We start from the raw sequence: 23,112 nt of genomic DNA, 5'->3' as shown, positions 1-23,112 counted from the left end.
CCGTTTCACCCTTGCCGCGTTGGATACGCCTTCCCCGCACACTACCCAGCCTGCAAGCAGAGCCTTTTCTCACAGTGCATCAAAAAAGAGATAAAAGAGGCTCTGCTCGCAGGGTGTATCCAACGAAACTTTCGCAAAAACAAAAACAAAATTGCAATAAAAATTGCGTTATGTAGCTGCCCAACGAATAACTTGATAGAGGAGGGGAATAGCGTTTCCAGCTTAGGACGTTTCAGCGTGTCGCACTGGCTACCAAACGCAACGCAAATCACAGTTTGTTCAGAGGCTATCTACCGAATAAATCAATTATCAAACTGAAGGCAACATCCCGAGATCGCGGGTTCAAGTCCCGCTCTGACTACCTGCTGGTGTTGTTTTTTGGTAGTCCCGTCTTCAGCTCTTGTGGTCCACGCTTGTAAAAGCCAACTGGTCTGCCTCCTGCCAGGGATTGCCAACCGTTTTATGTTCATTTACATTATTTTTTTCACAGCGGACTTTGGAGTTTCTTCATGGTTTCCCAGAAGCGACCCCGGGGAGCGACCTCATTGAGTCTTGTCATGTAAATCGTGAACTGAATCATAGTAATTATTATTATGCCGTAAATAAGTATTTATCAACTTCAACATTTATTAATTAATTTTCTTTGTAAACTAGTTATTAGTTATTGACTTTAGTTAGGTGTCCCCAGTTAGCTAACTGGCCCCAATTAGTATCACCCAACTAGTGGACTAATACATATCCTGCATTTTAATTGGCTACGCTACTAGAGGACTATTAGTAATTATTGTACATTGAATTCGCTATCTCTTTTCTGATTGGCCGAAAGCGTACGATGAATTTTCGAAATCAGCACTTGTGACGTCATAACTGCAGATTATACAATCATCATGTCAAGGACACTCAAGGTCACGGGTAATCATGTCATGTATGACTGCGGCGCATGATTTCTAAGGGTATTCATGTCAAGTTCGCGCTCTTTGTGTTGCTTGCCGTCAATGAAGAAGCAAAAACATGTCTTCCATTTTTTCCGTTCAATGTATAATAAAACAGTTATTGGATTCGGTTTTTGTGATATCCAGAACTGATCAAGGTCTCGATAAGGATTATCAGGATAACCCTTATAATAACCCTTAGGATAACCCCTACCTCGACCTTGATTATTCTGGATATCACAAAAACCTCATCTAATAATTGTTTTTAGTATCACCCAGCTAGTGGACTAATGGGCAAATCCTGCATTTTAATTGGCTACGCTACTAGAGGACTATTAGTAATAGTCCTCAAGTAGCGAAATTGATGCAATCGAGCGTGACGCTTTCTTTCGTTTTATTCCCAAATAAATATTCTTCAACTTGCATTTGCTAACTTTATTATTGCCTTTTCTGTTCGACTAGTTGGGCAATACTAAAACAATTAGACCCTTCGCCCTCAAGGGCCACGGGTCAATAGCCCAATGGGCTTCGCCTGATGGGCTATTGACCCGTAGCCCGGTCTAATTGTTAAATAGTCCTCGAGTAGCGAAATTGGCGCAATCGAGCGTGACGCTTTCTTTCGTCTTATACCCAAATAAACACTTCTTCAACTTGCATTTGCTAACTTCATTATTGCCTTTTCTGTCCGACTAGTTGGGTGATACTAAAACAATTAGACCCTTCGCCTTTAAGTCGGGCTACGGGTTTAATTGTTAAGTAACGGCCACCCGAAAGTAGCGGGCCCTTTTGCCTGCTAAATCCGAAAGTAACAGGGGCCGTTACTTTCGTAATTCTACGGTATGTAAGAAAGCCACCTATTGTAGCTAACGTCCTACATGAAAGTAATGTAAGATATATTAATAAATTGTAAATGATGTTAGTATTGTAAGTTTTGTTAGTATTGTTAAATAGTAAGTTATGTTAGTACTGTCAGTAAAGTAGGTAATTTTGTAGTAATGTTATTGTTGCAATTAAAAAAAACGATAAAAAAATAAAAAATGACATACTGAAGGACTAACTAAAATATTAGTCGAAGATTCTGGCCCATCAAGTCTCGTGTCTTCAGACTACCTTTTTCTCAGGCCCCACCGGTTAAGAGGGAACGAGAATGGAGCCTGGAGATAGCTTGAAACGTGGAGAGCTTGCGAGACACAAGAACTGCGCCCGTGAAGTAAAAGAGGCATGTTTCGCAGTGTTACTTGGCAAGATCCCTTGAACGGGTCGCAATACAAGGTTAATGAGTCTACAATTGGCTGTGGATATGCCGATGGTGTATGCCACTCATTTTATAGTCACTAGAAAATATTTATTTATCTTGACCTCTTCAAAGCGATATCGCCGAAGTTAAAATGCTTCTTGTCAATCGGTGAGCCCTGTACTACGAGCAGAATTTTACCCCTGTTCCTCCAGTTCTGTGCTAGGAATAACATTAAAGAAGAAAGATTGACGGAATACGGTCGTTGTAAGCGAGATAGCTTCCGTGCCTTTCCTGTGAAATGGCAAAAATTATTCTAATTTCTCTTTTCCCTGAGGTCCAGTTTGAAGCTAATTAAGTGTGCACTACATAATAAAGAAGGATGTGTTTTTATTGCTTCTTAGATATTTGAAAAATTCCGGTCGGTGCGAAAGAAAAGATTCTTTAAGCCTATATCAGAAATGATCTATTTAAAATGAACCTTATAGATGTCAAAGAAAGTGTTTTGGATATTGCTTCAGAAATGCCGGAAACGTCTCGAAAACCAACTTTCCGGCCTTCATCTCTGAACTACAAATGTATTCCTAAGGTTTGAGACAAATCTCGGCAGGCGAAGGAACCATATCATCTCAGTCTTTTCATATTTATCTTAAGACGGTGTTTCCGGAAATCAACGTCATAAAAGTGCATTTTGCTGAAATAATCGTTCTCATTAGTCAAATCAAAAGAAAATACGCAGAGTCTAATATAATTAAGTATAAAAGTGAAAATATTTGTACTTTTGACAGCCCTAATGACAATACAGTGCTAAAGAGGGCCTTGGCTAGTTACGAATCACTTCAGCATTGAAAAGTTTCGACCGTCTTGTCTCGGAATCTAACAACATTTGAAGAGGTAGATGGAAAGATTCTTTACTGAGGTAACTTCCTCACTTTATTTATTTGTTCAGTTAGATTAACGGGAGTGAACATACCAATCTTTGCGGTTAATTCTATTTGCTAACTGGTCACTCACACTTTATATGCTACACTTAAAGGGCTTCTCTACAATTATACAAACTTATCAAAACCCGATTTGAAATGGTTTACTTAATACTTGACAGAGGGCGAGAAAGAGTGAAGTTAAAACTCGCTGGTTAACTGAGGTACACAAATACTATTAGAGCTTGAAAGGGTATGGTCAATGACTCACTGGCCTCGATAAGAATTGGCGAAATAATTATTCTTGGGGCGTTAAAATTTGAAATGAAGTAGTTCAAACTGTTAAAGTAACGTTCGCGGCAACGTCATGTTTGTATCAAGTTTAATCTCTTGGAAACGTGTCGGTTTTACTGGGGTACGATATACGGTCACATATAAATCAATATTAAGATTTTAACTTGTGTCTAGCTAGGTCTCACCCGATGAAATTATTTCCCGATTTACCGCAGTAGAAGTTTTCATAACGAATACAATGATCAAAATTGAAAGATACAGGGACAAACTAGCAGCCTTCAATTGACTGACACCACAGGCAACGTTCAAAGCAATTGGCCCAGCTATTTCGAACGCATCACAAGTTAGTCTCAATATCTGTCAGTTGGTGTAAAAACCAAGGATCAGACACATGCAGACAGGGTCGCTTGGTCAACTTAAATTAAATTTTTGAAACCAATCAAGTCAAACTTCGGGTGTAGTTATCCTCCAGTTTCAGCGTAACTGCGCTTGATCAAGTAAGTAATCCAGTCGTTGTTTATTTCGGAATAATAATTAAAGCTAACGTTTAAATCTCCCGCTGGCCATTATAATTTAAGACTTTTACAAATTAGTACTTTGAACCTAACTCTTTGTCAAAATAAGACGCTAGTTCATAAATGCATATCACTCATTTTTGGAGAGGCGCCAGATGGCGAGTAGCCTGAAATGTCAGTCGTCCCCCACGCTAAGCCAAATCATCAGGCTAGCCGGGAGGGGGGGGGAGGAGGTGGGGAAGTGACTGACTGACATTTCAGGCTACGGATCGTGTCCTTGATTGAACATTTATAAGTTGTAAGATCAGCTAGTTGCATACTTATTCTAGAAAAGGAAATTTCGCCTGATCTGAAATGATGTGTTTTATGTTTAATAAGACGACTTCTAAAATTTATGCGTGGCCAACGGAAAGAAATTAAAGCGATCTTACCAGCAAAAGGCTGAGTCTCGGATTTAGCTGAAGCCTAGGAACAAGCCTGGTAATAAGCCTAGGCCATTATATACTCGTCCCCAGCGCGACCCGTCCCTCGGGCTCTCAGCCAGCAGGACCTTGGTGGAAACATAAGTGACGGGTGACTAAAATTCTGGCTTCATGCATCGCATACTTTGGTTGTATTTTATTTATTTTATTTCATTTATATATTTTGCTCATGTATAAGAACCTTTGTGAACAATACTAGCTTTATTATCATAAGAGCTTTTGTTTCTGGTCGAGTTACTACAAAAATATCAACTCTGAATAAAGAAAGGGCATGGCACGGATAATTGTGTCCAAAATATTTGAATCCGACTTGTAAAACACTAGGGTGACGCGGGCTTTAAAAAATCAAAAATTTTACAATGTTTGAGCTTATAAACCCCCAAGGTGTGGGAATGCAATTGAACGTTTCTATACTTGTTTAAATCTCATAAATAACAATAGAGTAGATTAAACTCCCGCTCCGTTTTTTGAAGCACTGAATTTAGAATTTTCCGTAAACCACACACCTCACTCCAGCGAGTGCGTTTGAAATACTGAGATTTTGCAGTCTTTGAAAGCCAATATCTCCTTCAGTGAAAATTGATTTCACCAGCCAGTAGAGATTATATTTTTGTCAACCATCTACCTTAATTTCTTCTATTTAAAGTCTTATACTGACAAGGCAAGAATAAGCAATGACGTCATCAGCGGTTACCCCAAGAGAACTGGGCTTTTAGAATGACAAAACGAAGACCCTTTTCCTTGAATATAGTTAATAGAGGGGAATGGTTATGAAACCCGACAAAGTTCTGTTTTGTATGTTTTGTTCGCTTTTTTGGCCTTGACAGTGCACAAAACACAATAATTGTTTACCCCGTACTGAGGAACTAACCAATAAAAACGCGTTGGTTACGTAATTCATGCATAGTGTATGAGCGCAAAATAAAAGATTGAGCACTGTCGTGGGCCTTCCAACATAAATCTTGGCATCTTTCTTTGCTCCTTTCATAACCAGTCCCCTCTATTAACTATAGCTTGACAGCCTGCCATTTTATCACATTTCTCCGCCCGTGTAGTCCGCTAAACAACGCGGGTAAACTTGTGTTGTAAGCAGAGAGTGGGCTAAACGCTTAACTGACGTCATCTCTTATCCCTTGAAAAGGTAATGCTTACCTTTAGTTGTTATTACAAAACTACTCGAACGTAATGAACACAGTCTGATTTTAGCTAGAATCTCAGTCACTGGACATTCAATTACTGGCTCAAACTTAACCACAGTTCTTCTTATATCTCTCTACAGGATGACGAAATCTAAAGTTTTTCTCTTGCGAAATCACTCGCGCCAAGAAACGTTTTCTGTCTTATGCTGGATCACGCAAATACGGTCTCTTGCTTCAAAGCCTCAAGTTGCTGAAAAGCATCCCTATTTTACGCCCCTTCCTCATGAAGACCTAGCACTTCAATTTAAACATCGCCTCGCTGGAAGAAAATATTTGCCAGGTTCCCAAGGAAAAAGCTTCCCAGAATTTCTGGCGCCCGCTCGAAAAGGCTTCCCATACGCATTACGGGCCGATCTCGACAGTCACGTGAGCGTAGAGAAATGGGGCCAACTTTGCCGTGAACAGCTGGACAAAGCTATTCCAGAATACAATGGGGTCCTTTTTCGCAATCTTCCCTTGTTTGAAGCCGGGGATTTTGCAAAGTTCACATCGAGTCTTGGCTACAAACCAACGAGTTACGAAGGGGGAACAGGAAACAGATATCTGGCGGAAGGAGAAACTGAGGTGTATTTATCCACCAGTGATCCCCCAGATTTCAATATCGAGTTACATAATGAGATGGCATGTTCACCTGTTTATCCCAGGAAGGTAACTTTTCTAAGATTTAATTGAACTAGTTTGTACGGGGGAAATGTTTATCGAGTTACTGATGTAATATCAGGGGTGACAAATTAGTCCTTAAGCGTGAAATTACAAAATTGCCATGGCAACGTTTGGCGCGAAAGTTCTCCTTACAATACACAAGTCAAAAATTTAGGATTGTAAGCACAATTTGTCACCCATGAATTAAATACAAAAGGCGAGGGAAATTAGAAGAACTTTGACAATTGAAAAGCTAGTCAAATTATCTCTTAATCTTACTCGTTGCCATTTGATTACCAACAGCGGCTTTCTAACTTTACTTTAAGTTTTACTAATAGACATGTACGTACTTTTGTTATTAACTTATCATGATGGAACACGCAGATTCGAAAAAAAGGCCCGACTTTTTTCAAATGTTCATCTTATTCAGCTATATTCATTCTCAGTTAATGTGCGCGTGAAAGTTAGTTACATACTTTTTTTTCAAACCGGCCACTTGAACACGTGAGCATGTTTGCCTGTTTTTTTCTCTTACAGATTGTATTCTTTTGCCTCACTGAGCCAAATGAAGAATGGGGTGGGGTAACTCCGCTGGTCAGAAATTGTGAAGTATTCGCTCAACTTGATCCCGAGGTTTTAAAGAAACTTGAGGAAAGGAAGATCCGCTACACACGATACTTACCTGACGAAAAACACAAACCTTATGCATCATGGCAGCAGTCGTTCATGACTAAAGACCCAAAGGTATAATGCAATATGGCTACAGTTTTAACCTGCCAACACACCCTGTTTTCCTGCGTTTTTGGTTCCTGTTTGGCCAAAAGGATTCGGGGAGCTTAGAGTAGACAAAAATCGCGGCGTGGGGTCTCAATATAGCTAAAGCCGCAGTTTGAAACAGCTTGAGTGGGGCTTCAAGAGTTTTCAATCTGTATTGTGAATGGCTGATGAAAGCACCCCGGAACAAATTGATGTGTCGTTTACTGATCTTACGAATGTCAATGGCGTAGCTTAGGAGAGATTTTTGCTTGGGTGGGGAGGGTCAGGAGAGGAGAGGAGACGGGGAAAGGATTGGTTTCCCCTGTTAGGTCCAAGGGGTCGAACTCTTTCGCCCGCCTTTTCTATTCCTATTTGGAGCAAAAGGGGCTCACGGCATTCGGTATGGTGCCCCCTTTAACTTATTTTTGTTCCGAGGGTTTTTTGGGGGTGGGATAGTATTTTCGGATGGAGGGTTCGGGGTTGGGGCCTAACATCCCTTACTTTGTTTACGTCTACTTCAAAATGGGAGCATCAGGGAGCTATGCCACGATATATTGAACCAATGTTTGTTTATCATCTTGTAGAAAGTGGAGGAGTTTTTACAACGAGAAAAGTTCAACTATGAATGGGAGAAGGACACCGGAAATCTTTACTACTGGTACACACTTCCGCCATTGGCTACTCATCCAATCACAGGCCGCAAAATTTGGTTCACGCAACCAAACGTGCATCACAACACATATTACAAGGAATCACCCATGTTTGATGACGTCACGATTCCTGACCACATGTACCCAACTCACACAACTTACGGCGACGGAAGTGAAATCGACCCGGAAGTCATTGAGCACATCCGGGCAACAGGATGGAGGAATGCGGTTGGATTTCCTTGGCGGAAAAGAGATGTCTTGGTGTTGGACAACTTAGCTGTCCAGCATGGCCGACTGAGTTTTAAAGGAGACAGGCAGATTTTGGCCTACTTGACAGCCGAATAAGTTTAGTGTTGAGCTGCGTGCACGAGCTGTAGTCACGGTGTATATGTTCAATTTTCTCTCCACAACCTCCTCCCTGAATTTGCCATTTTCTGATCTAAACTTAGAATCACTGTGGTAAAAAAATGCCTTTTCACCAGTCTGTGCTGCTGAGAAACCGTTTACCGAAGATACCGTAGTTTATTCAGGATCTAGGTACGAGATTCGAGATTCGTTTTTGGTCATTGGTCATTACTCCCATGATCCAGTGAAGCTAGCTACTACTATGCCTGGCGTTCCCAGATCGCTTTGTACGACGCTTTTTCCTTCGGTTTTGCAAGTTGGGTTAAAAAGCTTGCTGTTTTTAAGCCGCAAGTTTTTTTTTTAAGGGTAGCGGTCGTTGAGTGTTAGAGACATCCTGCTGTTTTACAGAAATTTCAGAAATGGTATCATTCGTCAATATATATATTTGTCAGTTTTATAACGTAGCATAACATTAGAACACACTTGTATTGTAACCTGGCTGTTGTATGTCCACACGGCAATAAGTTTATCACCATTAGATATCAGGCTTACATTATGAATAGCAATTTGCAGGGCGATAAGACAATAAATCTACTTTCTTATTTGCCAAGTGACAGAACGAAACCTTCTGTCAGCGCTTTCAAAAATGAACGTTGCGTGAAACTGGCATAGAAATCCCAAATAATTCTAACTATTATGATTTTAAAAGTCAGTATACAGAGAAGAACTCAGGCTAAACCGGACTGCGAGAGAAAATGTCCTATAACATTTAGTGCTTTTGCAATAAATCATTTTAAATCATTTCATTTTCGTATTTGGTGGTAACTTTCCAATACTCTAGCATCTGAAAATACTGTTTTTATTTTGTTTAAAAGTAAACGCCACGTGAAAAGATCTTCTTCTTGAACTTCTCGTCAATAGTTCTACCAAAATTTCTGAACATAAGCCCTACCTTATTTATTTTTATTTAACAAGGTTGTTTGGCTGTTTTGCTGCTTTTATCTGGGCGGGACAGCATGGATTAGGGAGGTTGGGCACCACGAAGGTGGGAGATTTATCAACGGGATGGGGCAGCAAGGAGGTGCGAGATCTATTAGCGGGATGGGGAACCATGGAGGTGGGGGATTTATCAACGGGACTGGACAGCCTTGAGTGAGCCATTTATCGACGGGATGAGGTAGCAAGGAAGTGGGAAATCTATTAACGAGGTGGGGAACCATGGTGGTGGGAGATTTATCAACGGGATGGGACAACAAGGAGGTGGGAGATTTCTTAGCGAAGTTAGGCAGCATGGAGGTGGGGAATTTATGAATGGCATGGGGCAACAAGGAGGTGTGGGATTTATCAGGGGGACTGGGCAACAAGGAGGTTGGAGATCTATTAAAGGGGTGGGGAACCATGGAGGTGGGGGATTTATCAACGGGATGGGACAACAAGGAAGTGCGGGATCTATTAACGGGGTGGGGAACCGTGGAGGTGGGGGATTTATCAACGGGATGGGACAACAAGGAAGTGCGGGATCTATTAACGGGGTGGGGAACCGTGGAGGTGGGGGATTTATCAACGAGATGGGACAGCAACGAGGTGTCGGATCTATTAACGGGGTGGGGAACCATGGAGGTGGGGGATTTATCAACTGGATGGGACAGCAAAGAGGTGTGGCATTTATCAGCTGGATGGGACAACAAGGAGGTGGGAGATCTTTAATGGGGTGGGGAACCATGGAGGTGGCCGGTTCATCAACAGTATGGGACAGCATGGAGGTGGGGGATTTATCTATGGGATGGGAGAACAAGGAGGTGGGAGATCTATTAACGGGGTGGGGAACCATGGAGGTGTGGGATTTATCAATGGGATATCTATTAATGGAGTGGGGAACAGGGGAACCATGGAGGTCGGGATTTATTAACTGGATGGGACAGCATGGAGGTGGGAGATTTATCAATCGGATGGAGCAGCAAGTAGGTGGGAGATCTATTAACGGTGCTGGACTTTACATCGGAACGAATTCTGGATGTTTGCCGAAGGGAGAGAGTTTACTTTTAATCTCTAACGAAATGTTGACTTTGTATCATGCCATAAATGACCGTCACAAAACAAAATAAGGTTTGATACAGGATAAGACCTTCTTTTATCGGTCCTCCAATTTGAGTTTGATCCGTAAGCTTGCGTTTCTGTATGGTGTTTCCTTTTTAGAACCCCAAACCCTAATGTGTAAATTCTCTTTACCATTATTTGCCTTTTGTAACTGACTTTATTTGATGGTTTTCTTTATTCGTTTCTGCTTGGCAGTGCGTTGATGTTATGAGATTTTTGACACGTGTTGTTCGTGCAGGAAACACAAAGGATGATATGAAAATTGTTTTTCTCGGAAAAGGTTTTTTCCAAGCAGGTGGAATAACCCTTAAATAAATCAGCGTCTCCCAAACACCGCGATAGCATTGTTTCTGAAGAGTGGAGAAATCACTTTACTGTCGTTGCCATTATCCATTCTGAATCAATCTGCGTTTAGCTTGAAGTTTACTGCTGAAGTTTAAACTATAACAAGCAACAGGTAAGGTCTTATATTCGTCTAAACCTAAGACAGCTAAGGAAGTTCTTTTCAAGTTAAGACAATAAACTATTCGAAAATCTTTCTTTGAGAAAAAATTCAAATCGGGAAGGGGATGATAAAATTTTTCTTCTCACTGTTCACTGTTAAGTGGCAGTCTCTCTAAAAGCGGTCCACTGCATTTCGGGTTGGAAAAATGCTTTCCCTCAAACTTTTCTCAGTGAACTATCTTGGGTCATAAGTAAATGGAAAGACTTTAGTTCTTGGAAATACGTCAAAATAATTTTTTTAGAGCTCAAAACAATCATAGCCGGAAAACGCCTAAATTTGAGCGTTGCAAGGTCGGATAATTGCCTAAATTGACAAGCTCGTTGCTTAAAGACCACCAAACGTAAAAAAAATTGTTATTATCCCTACATTAAGGGATCCTTCAAGGGTAAGAAATGCACGTTACTTTTGATATATTTTGTTTTGGCGTATCCTGAAAATTTATCTATTACCACCCGTTATATCACTTTCTGAAAACCTGCGAAAATAGCTTGTCTTCGCCAGCGTTTATTTCCCAAGTCCAGACCCGGCCGCTCAAAACTTCAACTGAATTCTGCTAAAAAAAAAGGGTTAGGAAGCAAAGAAATATAAAAATATCTTGCGCTTTTTATCTTCCTTTCCCACAGCGACTTCGAACTTTCTGTGCTTTGTGCGATTCTCGAACTTCGTTAGACAAATTAGGTTGTCACGCTAATTCAGATTGTTTTCATTCAAAACGCTCTGACGCTCTGTTTTTATTAACCATGCCACGTTTAAGATACAGGGATCCGACAAATACTAAAACTCAGAAACAGTTTTTAAAATAGGTAGCATTGCTGAATTATCAGCAGTGATCTCCAGATGCTTTGTGGAAAAGTCAGCAAAACGTGGTATTTAGTCACGGTCTATGGCCCAGTTCAGACGCCGAACTTTTCATGAGCCGAACTTAATTCGAATTTGGACCGACCCAAATTATCAAAAGTACACCTGTTGATTCAGACGTCGAACTTAATTTAGTTTGAACCAAAACACATCGAAACATCAGCGGTTTTCAGGCAAGGTGTATGCATTAGGTTCGGCTCATGAAAAGTTCGACGTCTGAATCAAAGCCGTTCCAAAGCCGAAATTCCCGGCTGAGCTAGGCGGGAAGAACGGCTGAGCCGTTCCAAATTCAAATAGCCGTTTTTAACTGATTCAGACGCCGAACATTTCATGTACTTAATTCAACGTATTAGGTTCGGCTCATGAAAAGTTTGGCGTCTGAACTGGGCCTATTACTGACTTGGTCCTGTTTATAAACCGGTCAGCTGGAAAAACTTTTCTAGTGTTCTGATTCTCTCTTTCCATTTTCTATTGATGATTCTAAAATGAAACGTACTATTTAGCCGATGTTAAAACTTGAAAATCAATATCAAATCTTGACAGAACGCTGTAATTGAAATCGACAACATCGTAATCTCAGCTGTGTTGCACAAGCCACAAAAATTTTACCTCATTAGCAAAGTTAACCAATGTGTACAGGCTCGTACAGTGTGTATTCGCTTTAGCAATACTCGTTATTATCTTACACTGAAACCTTGCTTGCTCTTTGGTTATGATGGAATTGCGACGCATTTGAAAAGCACTTCAAAATGCATATGAGTATCGACTTGGTGGACAATTATTGTTCTCCTAACTAAATAAGTAGTTCTTTATTTAATAAAGTTTTCGTATCCAAGTCACTCAGATGACTCTCGGAGGTTTTACTATACTCTAGAAGAGCGGGAATCAGGATGATAAAAGAGTCAACACAAGGATGGGGATGGGTTCTGTACATGTTGTGGTGAGGGTGTCCTGACCTAACAGCTATGTGAATTCAGATCCTTCTCCGGGACAGCCAATTTGACCTTTTCTCTATGGAGCAGTGCCCCTATTACCTCTAAAACTGCTTTCAATACAGTACAGCCGGATAAAACACCAAATGACCCTAAAGGGTCTTAGCTGTCGTGAAATCCGTTTCAATCGCTTTCTTGAGAAATGACGTTAATGTCGTTTTGATGATATACATTTAACTTAACATAACATATTTTATATACAGTCACAAGTTTGGAGCATGCGCATGACCAGGACAATTTTCTGTCATGTTACAATCATTCTCATCCCCAGAGCCCACGATCCTTCTGGCCTGCGGCAGGGATCGAGAGGTCTGGCCGGATCCGATTTTCTGAGCATGCGCAGAGTATTCGTTTTGTATTCTTAGCCAATCAGATTTGCCAGATTTGACGGGAGGTCCGTGAATCGCGGACTTCCGGTGTTGGACCAGCCCAGAGCTCTCGATCCCTGCCGCAGGCCAGAAGGATCGTGGGGTCTGGGGACGAGAATTTGTCACAATTTAATACACAGGCAAAGTAACCAAAATCGTTGCGCATGATCCCTAAATTTGGATCCGACAGGCCGATGCCCCCGGGGCGGGGCCGTTGCTCACAGGGAATACGGTCTAAACGCTTACAGGTACCACTAATACCTAGTCTTGTCCCCAGATTAGATAGTACGCTGGACAGAACTGTTCTGGATCGACGTTTTACCACAAAAAAGTTAAAACAATCAAAGTGATGCAAATAATTTTTTGATTGTCTTAAACCTTATTAAATTCCACACATGGAAACTTATTTTCACATAGATCACGCAAGGAAGGCTTGCGTTACAGTGTATCTAAATTGGCGGACTGAATCACAAAAGTACGGAAAATTGCGCGGTTTCTGAGAAAAGTATTCATGGTTTACATCGACATCGTAGAGTAATTAGACCAGTTTTGTTGTGCGAAGAACATCGTTACGTGTTTGTGGATTTTCTTCATGAATTCGGCGAGGACATGGTATGAGGAAGGAGAGATAATCCATCCAAATAGTAGTTATAATCCTGTGATATATCAGCGGTTTAGAGAATCAAAGATTCATGTTGTAGTACTACCACTGAAGGGCCAGAAGGCAAACCAAACAAAAATTTCATGCTTTTATGCGTGAAAATGCGAGAAAATGGCAAGCTTCTGGTGGATGAGCCCAGAAAGAGGTCCGGAAACTTTCCTAAAAGCACAAATGGGGGTGTCTGAGGTCCTTGACCGACAAGGCTTTAACACAGCAGTGGTTTGTGCAATTGTGGCCAAGCGCGAGCTAAAGGCAGCCATCTTTAAAACAGGTGGACGACCGATCTAGTGGCAACAACAGTTTCAAGACTTTAAAGAATATCAGTTTCTGAAGATAGTATCATATTTCACTGGCCAAATAAGTTGTAAGTCTTTCTCATGCTTTCTTGTCAAAATCTTGACAAAAAAATCGGCCAGCACAGGAAGAGTTTCTTCTCAAAACAACACTCCAAATGTGGCTCTTTTTTCTCAGAAATTGCGTGATTTTGCATACTTTTGTGACTCAGTTACCAAATTTAGACAAGGTGTATTAAACGCAAGCCTTTCTTGTGTGATCCATATAAAAATAAGTATCCATGTGTGGACTTTAGTAAAGTTTAAGACAATCACAAAATTATTTGTGTCACTTTGTTTGTTCTAATTTTTTGTAGTAAAACGTCGATCCAGAACAGTTTTGTCCAGCGTACTATATACTGAGAAAAATCCCTTTCAAGAGCAAGTTTCAAGAAACGTGTAGTCCCCTGCATACTGTTTTTAAATAAGAGCGCCATTGACTGTCATTGCTGTTGGGTGTTACAACTACATTCTGAAATAATTTCCCTCACTTTTGTAACAAGAACTGCCTTGGTATGTCTGGATCGAAATGGGAGATCGAAATATGTACAGATCTCTCTAAGCATCTTGACCTTGAAAGTTGGTAGCTTCGCTTCTCTTGCAAACGTGCACAGATCGTAAATATCGTACAAGATTGGGTGGGTCAAGCCTACTTTTCCCAGGACAGCTTCCCTTGTTTCTCTGAAATGTTCCTCGTCTAACTTGCAAGCTTACTCCTCTGCGAAATCGTCGTCCTCCTCTGTGTCTGTATCTAGCTCACCTCCACTCATCAACTCTATTCGCTTCTGACTTCCCTGTTTGATGCTTGCAGACAATCTCGAAAAGAAACCTTGAATTTGACACTTCGAGAGCAACTCCGTTCTAGCGAACATTCTCTCTCCCTCTATTGCGGAAGCAGTCCGCATATCCTTCGCAACCTGCGCTGGATCTTCTTTCTTACCAGTGTCTTGCCCGATGTTAAACTTCTGTATCAGATACTGCCTAACCTTTTGAGAAAATCTTACACTTGCGTGTTTCTTTTGAAGTGCCCATCCCATTTGCAATCGTGAAGTACTTTTCAGGGATTCTGCCTCCGCCGTTGTTGCTCGGCTTGAACTTTCACTTTGCAAAGTCAATGTCTGGAAGTGATCAACCCAGTCTCTCCTCAGTTTATCATAGAGACACTCATTCACGGGCTGCGGCATTGTGCGCGATGATCAAACAAATTCATATGGAGGTCAAGGTCGGCCTGACTTTGAAACTCTTCAGTGCAGCTAGTTTCAGGACACTCGTAGAGCTTGTCCTCATTGACATCGGCTTTGTTTTGCTCTTTTAATGCAAACCGCCTGGCAGTAGTAGGGAAGAATGGGATCTCATCCAAGAGATATGTTTTTGTTTGGGGACAAATTACAATGTCATTCCATGGGATAAACTTCCCGGGACCGACATTGAAGGCTTTCCATACACGTAGGCCTTCGTGCGTAAACTTGAAGTTGTGCAGGCTACTATAGTTGGGAATCTTGCTTATCTCCAGCGTTGCGCACTGCTCCTGGATGGCACATACCGTCGCTGTCGTGCCCTTTACTGGTCTCTCTTTCAAGGCGGTATACATATCTTGAGCAGAGACAACGTCATGGCCTTCGTTGCAGTATCTTCTAATAGCTGCCTTGATCGGACACAAAATCCGGTCACACATATCCTTTCCCGACTGAGGCTCGGAGTGGTCGTATCTCACGATCTCAATCCCCAGGCGGTACCCGAGTTCTTGGAAGGACGACACTAGTTTGCTATTGTGGTAACACCCTACTTCATCTGATCTTAGGTACACTTTTTTAACTCTGGATTTCCTTGTTTTATGGTAGACAGGGGATTTTCCTGGATTGATAGCACTGCAAACCAGTCTTGTCGACAGCTGTTGACAAGGTCAACGTAGCAGGTTACTTCAAGGCTTTCGTCTCGTTTCGTGATAACGCTGCTCACGCGCCAATTGACGGATTCCTCTCTTTGCAAACCACTCTGCCTGCTTCTCGCGAAACTTCATAGCCATGAATTTCATCGCCCAATCAACTACTATGAATGCTTCGTCTTCCTCAAGAGAGTTGAGAATTTGGCGCTTAACTTGATCTTGATTCTGCACTCTGAGAACATGCGCTTTCCATTCGAAGAGTTTAGAGGCAGCACCGGTTGCTTCATACTAAAGGTCATTTGCTTGATCGTTACCCAGCTGGGTCGTGTACTCAGGAATGGGATCTTTTATTTCTCCCACAACACTTCTGAGACTCTCACAGTTACCACACGCCATTTCGTGACTATGGCCACATTTGTCTTTATAGTCAGTGTCACTGACATCGCTCAACGCAAAAGCTCTACAGTGATCAGGGCTGCAGCTACCATCCTCTCTGCAGTGGTCACGATATGTTGTCTTGAGATACAACTTGCCTTCGCGTAGCCTCTTTCGAGCTTGTTCGCACCAGTCCTTAAGAGCCCCAGCACGCTCTAACTCGTCCACGATTCTTAACAAATCCTTAAAACCATCTGCACCATCAGCTGCTGTACTATCGAGACCTCTCAAAGATTTTCTCTGCGAGGCTTCCTGAACTTCAAGTACTCTTCACATGGTGGATCTGCTTATCAGCTGAAGCCCAGTCTGTTGGCAATGATCCAGGTATTGGTTGATAATCGTACATCTGGCCACGGCGCGAACGACGTTAGGCATAGTAAGTTCTTCGCCACTCTCAAGTTTAAGGGTGCGAGTGCCGTAAGCTACGTCTTGGTAATAATATGGCCTCATGGTAAACTCTAAAAAATGGTCTAGATGGTGCTGGCTCAGACTGATTCTGTGCTGTGGTACTTTTTCAACAGGTACTCCGGGCCCACCAGTCTTCGTTTGAGCTCTAGCTTTCTTTATTTGTCTATCAGAAAGATTTTCAAATGGCTTGTGAATGTCTTTAAGCTCTTTTGTGGTGAATCGATTGGCATAGATACTCAGAATTTGTGTTTTCAAAGATTTAGAAGGTGCTTTCTGATACGCAATTACAAGGGCTTGGATACCAGCACCACGAGTTTCCCCCTTATTTTGTTGTTGTTCTACGATGGCTTGGAATAATTGCTTTCCATCATTTGGCGCTATTACATCTCACATTAGCTGACACGCTTCTTCTGCTTTATGGATAACTGCTGATCTGAAGCATTAGAACAGTTTTCCCAGCAAGCTACCTGCGATTGAAGAGGATCAATCCTAGCCTTTCTCACAACATCGGCAAGGCTGTCCATACAAGAGTTGAAAACTTGGACTGGACCTTCAACATTCTCTGGAGTCAGTCCAAATTCTTGCATGCTGTCGTCAAATACAAGCAGAGCTCAAGGCGTCCATGTTTCATCACTGCTGCAGCCACGCCTCGAAACACAGGGTGTTAAGGGAGAGTACGTTGAAGACGCGAGCTGAGTCAACGCAGCTTCTTTACAAGGCCTTAAAATGAAAATTAATTCTATTTGACAGGGAGCAAAATATTAAGTACATATATTCTTTTCATAATAATTATTTAAAAAATATGCGGGTACGAAATATGCTCGAGTACGGTGGCGAGCACGGTAGGTATATTTGTACACCCAATATGCAGTGTACGAAGGAAAAGTTACTTCTCTACGGGAATAACAAAATGGCAGGGTCCAATTATGATAAAGAATGGCGTTTTTGCTATATTAATAGAATTTTTTATTAGCGTTTTTCTTCTGTTGACGCATTTTATGATTATTGTTAGCAAATAAAAAGTGTCCAATTCATTAAATTACTGCTGCCAACCGAGTCAAACTAATTAAATAGGATTTTGACAACATACCCAGCTGCATTCTTAAACGAATGGGGATTTCAGTTTGGCGTGCCATCCTGGGTCTTAGCAACTGTGGTTCATTCATGCCTCTATTTATATTTTTGTTTACTGGCATGCATGGTTAATGATTTAAAAAATAAATGTACTCACCTCGCACAACTGGATGACTGGCTGGTTCCTTCTCCAAAGAGGCATGTAAGACCCAGGGCATTTCTTTCACGGAAGCATTGTGTTGGTTAAATAACTGTAAATTGTTTAAATAGTCAGTCACTAGTAGTCATAACAATTGTATAAAAATTCTAGCAGGGTTCGAGTTCAATCCTGTTTCTTCATTTCTCAATAGTAGGCAATATAAGTAAGGTATTGCACTGTAACTTCCCTAGCCCCTGAATGAGGGATAAAATGTGTCTGTTCCTAACAAATTCGGGACGTAACATTAACCCAAGCACAACATGAATTTCATTACCATTGCTTTCCTCCACAACTGAGTCTTTGGGTGAGAAGGGGTTGAGTAATACTTCGCATTTTTCCCGTTTTTCTCCCCTTTTCTTATTTTTCTGCTCGTTTTTCTGAGGTAGTCTTTTTGGATTTGCGGTGCGGAGGAAAAACGGACATCACGTTGTCCATTTGTTGTATACCAGAAGCCGACCTGATTTCTTTAATCAAGACTGATGAAGCTTATTTATGAATATATTCCCGTTGTTTGCTGAGGTGTAGTACAGTATGTATCCTAAAAGCCCTTGCATGGATGTTTTTGATAAGCCAGACATATTCAGTTTTCTCAACTTTGAAATCGAGCCAATTTCATTTTGTATTTTCACTGATGAAAAAACATTTTCTACTTAATTAGTTTCTACCTAAGGTGTTTGGGAGTACTATTTGCCGGAAAGAACTTGTTAGGATCGCCCTTGAATAATAAGCTAGTGTTTCTTTCTAAAATCAGAAAACCAACGGAAGAAGATTATGTTCACCATTTAAAAATCAGTTTCCGGTGGTAATTAGAGAGTGCAAATGGAAAAGAAAAATGAACAAATAGCATTTAATGTTTCAAAAAATGCTTTATTTACCAAGACAAAATGTACCTCAAAACGTTATAGGAGAAATTATTGTTGTAGTTGTTTTCCAACCGAACTTTCTAAGCATTATTGATAATTTGATATGCAGCCCAGCCCAGAGAAAGCCGCAAAACTGAAAAAAAAATCACTACTGAATAGCTGTACAACAGCCACGTTCTTGGGTAAACCAAGATTTGCGGGGTGTGTATTGGATCAGATTCAAAAAGAACACTACGAAGCAGACATGACCGAATTTTCACTATTTTGACAAACAAGGGGGAACTGCCAAACAGCCTGTATTCCCAACTGATAAAGGGGTAACTTCTGTATGTTTTGTCTAGTTCTAGCCGATCGATTACGACACGGAAAGATTGGGACAGAAATGAGAAAAACTTCCAACAACTGAAAATTTTTACTCGAATAAATAATCAACTGATATTTCCCAGTTTAATCTCATTTCTGTTTCTCATCTCTCGTCTTCTGTTTTGCAATATGGATCTGTCAGCCAATTTTTCCTTACCATCTCAAGAGTTTTATCGATCCTGGCTACAAAAGATTCGATTCTTCCTGGTTGGCATATTTTTCCTTTATTAGGGTTTTGAACAGAGAACGTATTTCCTGTCAGACTCCTCGGAATTTACACTAATACATTTAACTTTCATGTGAATAGTTGGTAAAGATGGCGCGCAGCGGAGACATCAAACAAACACATTATAGAGGTTGTTTTCAATCTGGTTCCCGTTTGTATTTAGGTCCCGTCTAAACTACGCCGGGTAAATTTGAAAACGCAGCTTTATTTCTACGGCTAGGCCAACCGTTCACATTCGTCATGAAAAAACCCCTTTTGTTTGACAGCCTACAATTTTATCACATTTCTCCGCCTGGGCTGCGTAATCTCCTGAACAACGAGGGAAAACTTGTGTTGTAAGCAGATAGTAGGCTAATGGCTTGACTGTCGTTACCTTGTAACCCTTATCATAAAGTTTTTATTACAAAATTACTCGAACGTAACAAAGTTTGATTTTAGCCAGAATCTCAGTCACTGGACATTCAATTACTGGCTCAGACCTAACCACAGTTCTTCTTATATCTTTTTACAGGATGTTGACATCTAAAGTTTTTCTCTTGCGAAATCACTCGCGCCAAAACGCTTTTCCTCTCTTAAGCTGGATCACGAAAACACGATCTCTTGCTTTAAAGCCTCAAGTTGCTGAAAAGCATTCCTATTTTACGCCCCTTCCTCACGAAGACCTAGCACTTCAATTTAAACATCGCCTCGCTGGAAGAAAATATTTGCCAGGTTCCAAAGGAGAAAGCTTCCCAGAATTTCTGGCGTCCGCTCGAAAAGGCTTCCCATACGCCTTGCGGGCCGATCCCGTCAGTCACGTGAGCGTAGAGAAATGGGGCCAACTTTGCCGTGAACAGCTGGACAGAGCTATTCCAGAATACAACGCGGTCCTTTTTCGCAATCTTCCCTTGTTTGAAGCCGGGGATTTTGCAAAGTTCACATCAAGTCTTGGCTACAAACCAACGAGTTACGAAGGGGGAACAGGTAACAGATATCTGGCGGAAGGAGAAACCGAGGTGTATTTATCCACCAGTGATCCTCCGGATTTCAACATCGAGTTACATAATGAGATGGCATGTTCACCTGTTTATCCCAGGAAGGTAACTTTTCTAAGATTTAATTGAACTAGTTTGTACGGGGGAAATGTTTATCGAGTTACTGATGTAATATCAGGGGTGAAAAATTAGTCCTTAAGCGTAAAATTACAAAATTGCCATGGCAACGTTTGGCGCGAAAGTTCTCTTTACAATACACAAGCCAAAAATTTAGGATTGTAAGCATAATTTGTCACCCATGAATTAAATACAAAAGGCAAGGGAAATTAGAAGAACTTTGACAATTGAAAAGCTAGTCAAATTATCTCTTAATCTTACTCGTTGCCATTTGATTACCAATAGCGGCTTTCTAACTTACTTTCAGTTTTACTAATAGACATGTACGTACTTTTGTTATTAACTTATGGAACACGCAGATCCGAAAAAATGCCCAACTTTTTTCAAATGTTCATCTTATTTAACTATATTCATTCTCAGTTAACGTGCGCGTGAAAGTTAGATACATACTTTTTTTTAAACCGGCCACTTGAACACGTGAGCATGTTTGCCTGTCTTTTTCTCGTACAGATTGTATTCTTTTGCCTCACTGAGCCAAATGAAGAATGGGGTGGGGTAACTCCGCTGGTCAGAAATTGTGAAGTATTCGCTCAACTTGATCCCGAGGTTTTAAAGAAACTTGAGGAAAGGAAGATCCGCTACACACGATACTTACCTGACGAAAAACACAAACCTTATGCATCATGGCAGCAGTCGTTCATGACTAAAGACCCAAAGGTATAATGCAATATGGCTACAGTTTTAACCTGCCAACACACCCTATTTCCTATTTTCCCGCGTTTTTGGTTCCTGTTTGGCCAAAAGGATTCGGGGAGCTTAGAGTAGACAAAAATCGCGGCGTGGGGTCTCAATATAGCTAAAGCCGCAGTTTGAAACAGCTTGAGTGGGGCTTCAAGAGTTTTCAATCTGTATTGTGAATGGCTGATGAAAGCACCCCGGAACAAATTGATGTGTCGTTTACTGATCTTACGAATGCCAATGGCGTAGCTTAGGAGAGATTTCTGCTTGGGTGCAGAGGGCCAGGAGAGGAGAGGAGACGGGGAAAGGACTCCTGTTAGGTCCAAGGAGTCGAACTCTTTCGCCACCTTTCCTATTAGTATTCGGAGCAAAAAGGGCCCACGGCATTCGGTATGGTGCCCCCTTTAACTTATTTTTGTTCCGAGGGTTTTTTGGGGGTGGGATAGTATTTTCGGATGGAGGGTTCGGGGTTGGGGCCTAACATCCCTTACTTTGTTTACGTCTACTTCAAAATGAGAGCATCAGGGAGCTATGCCACGATATATTGAACCAATGTTTGTTTATCATCTTGTAGAAAGTGGAGGAGTTTTTACAACGAGAAAAGTTCAACTATGAATGGGAGAAGGACACCGGAAATCTTTACTACTGGTACACACTTCCGCCATTGGCTACTCATCCAATCACAGGCCGCAAAATTTGGTTCACGCAACCAAACGTGCATCACAACACATATTACAAGGAATCACCCATGTTTGATGACGTCACGATTCCTGACCACATGTACCCAACTCACACAACTTACGGCGACGGAAGTGAAATCGACCCGGAAGTCATTGAGCACATCCGGGCAACAGGATGGAGGAATGCGGTTGGATTTCCTTGGCGGAAAAGAGATGTCTTGGTGTTGGACAACTTAGCTGTCCAGCATGGCCGACTGAGTTTTAAAGGAGACAGGCAGATTTTGGCCTACTTGACAGCCGAATAAGTTTAGTGTTGAACTGCGCGCACGAGTTGTACGTAGTCACGGTATATATAATCTATTTCCTCCCCATAATTTGCCGCCATTCTCTATTTTCCAATTGCCCATAATTCACTTTGTTTGCCCCCCTCTTGGGAGGTCTGCATATTCCCAAGAGCATTTCACAACAATAGTTTATGCAAAATTTGGGGGGCAAACAGTGTGAATTATGGGCAATTGGAAAATAGAGAATACTTGGAATCTCTACGCTGCCAAGAAACCTTTTACCGAAGAGACTATAAGACCTAGGTACGCTGGAGATTCGAGATTAGTTCTTGGTCATTCGGGATATCTCCGATGATCCAGTTAAGCTTGCAGCTACTGCTATGCCTGGCATCTAACATGTGTTCTTACGGCACTTTCAGTGCACCGCGCTTTTTCCTTAGTTTGCGCTTCAGCTTGTAAAACTTATTTTTAAGTCGCATTTTTTTCTTGGCAGGGTCTCTTGTCGGGTCCGTTTGGCGAGTCGCAGTGGTTTAGTTGAAGAAATGTTCTGTTGTTTTGAAGAGCTGTTACAAATGATATCATTGGCATTTTTACGTAGCACGACATCACTGGACACGAAATTGTAACGAGGCTGTTGTATGTCCACATGTACACAGCAGTAGGTCTGTCACCATATTTTAACTATGAATATCAATTTATACGACGGCAATAAAGCTACTTTCTTGAACTCATTTGATTGGTGGCAGAAGGAATAAGTCTGTCCGCGTCTTCAAACATGAAAATGGTGTTGAAATTACGAGTTTTTCTAAGTATCAAACACGAACTCAGGCTAAGCTGGACTGCCTGAGAGAACATAATGTAACATTTGGTGTTTTTTTAATAAATCAAGACACGTCTTTTTATTATCGTATTTTGAAGTAACCTTCAAATACTCCAGAGACTGAATCTACTGTCTTCTCTAGCTTGGAATTAAGTTAAGGCCACCCCAGAGAAGTCCTTTTCTTGGACTTCAGATGTTTAAAGCCCTACCAAAATTTCTGAACATAGCTTCGCGCTATTTATTTAATTATTCAAAAGGCGTAGA

General features: G+C 41.3%; 2 protein-coding genes across 3 annotated transcripts; both read left to right on the top strand.

The window, feature by feature from the left end:
- Positions 1-2,955: 2,955 nt before the first annotated feature.
- LOC110051864 (uncharacterized) lies at positions 2,956-22,935 on the top strand. Of its 2 annotated transcripts, none has more exons than XM_089280458.1 (5): positions 2,956-3,060; positions 19,747-20,314; positions 20,837-21,043; positions 21,639-22,049; positions 22,522-22,935. In XM_089280458.1, the coding sequence occupies exons 2-4, from the start codon at positions 19,748-19,750 to the stop codon at positions 22,047-22,049; spliced, it is 1,185 nt and encodes a 394-aa protein (XP_089136584.1). In that variant the 5' UTR covers positions 2,956-3,060; position 19,747; the 3' UTR covers positions 22,522-22,935. The 2 variants fall into 2 exon arrangements, with proteins under 2 accessions (XP_089136584.1, XP_089136583.1); XM_089280457.1 differs by having other exon boundaries at positions 21,639-22,077.
- LOC149097735 (uncharacterized) lies at positions 5,658-8,775 on the top strand. The gene is made up of 3 exons (XM_089280600.1): positions 5,658-6,224; positions 6,756-6,962; positions 7,559-8,775. Exons 1-3 carry the CDS (start codon positions 5,658-5,660, stop codon positions 7,967-7,969), a joined length of 1,185 nt encoding a protein of 394 aa, XP_089136726.1. The 3' UTR covers positions 7,970-8,775.
- Positions 22,936-23,112: the final 177 nt, after the last annotated feature.

Source organism: Orbicella faveolata, unplaced genomic scaffold, assembly GCF_042242905.1.
Source record: "Orbicella faveolata isolate gen_17 unplaced genomic scaffold, um_ofav_v1 contig_47, whole genome shotgun sequence".
Lineage (NCBI taxonomy): Eukaryota > Metazoa > Cnidaria > Anthozoa > Scleractinia > Merulinidae > Orbicella > Orbicella faveolata.
This window is presented reverse-complemented; position numbering and strand designations above follow the sequence as displayed.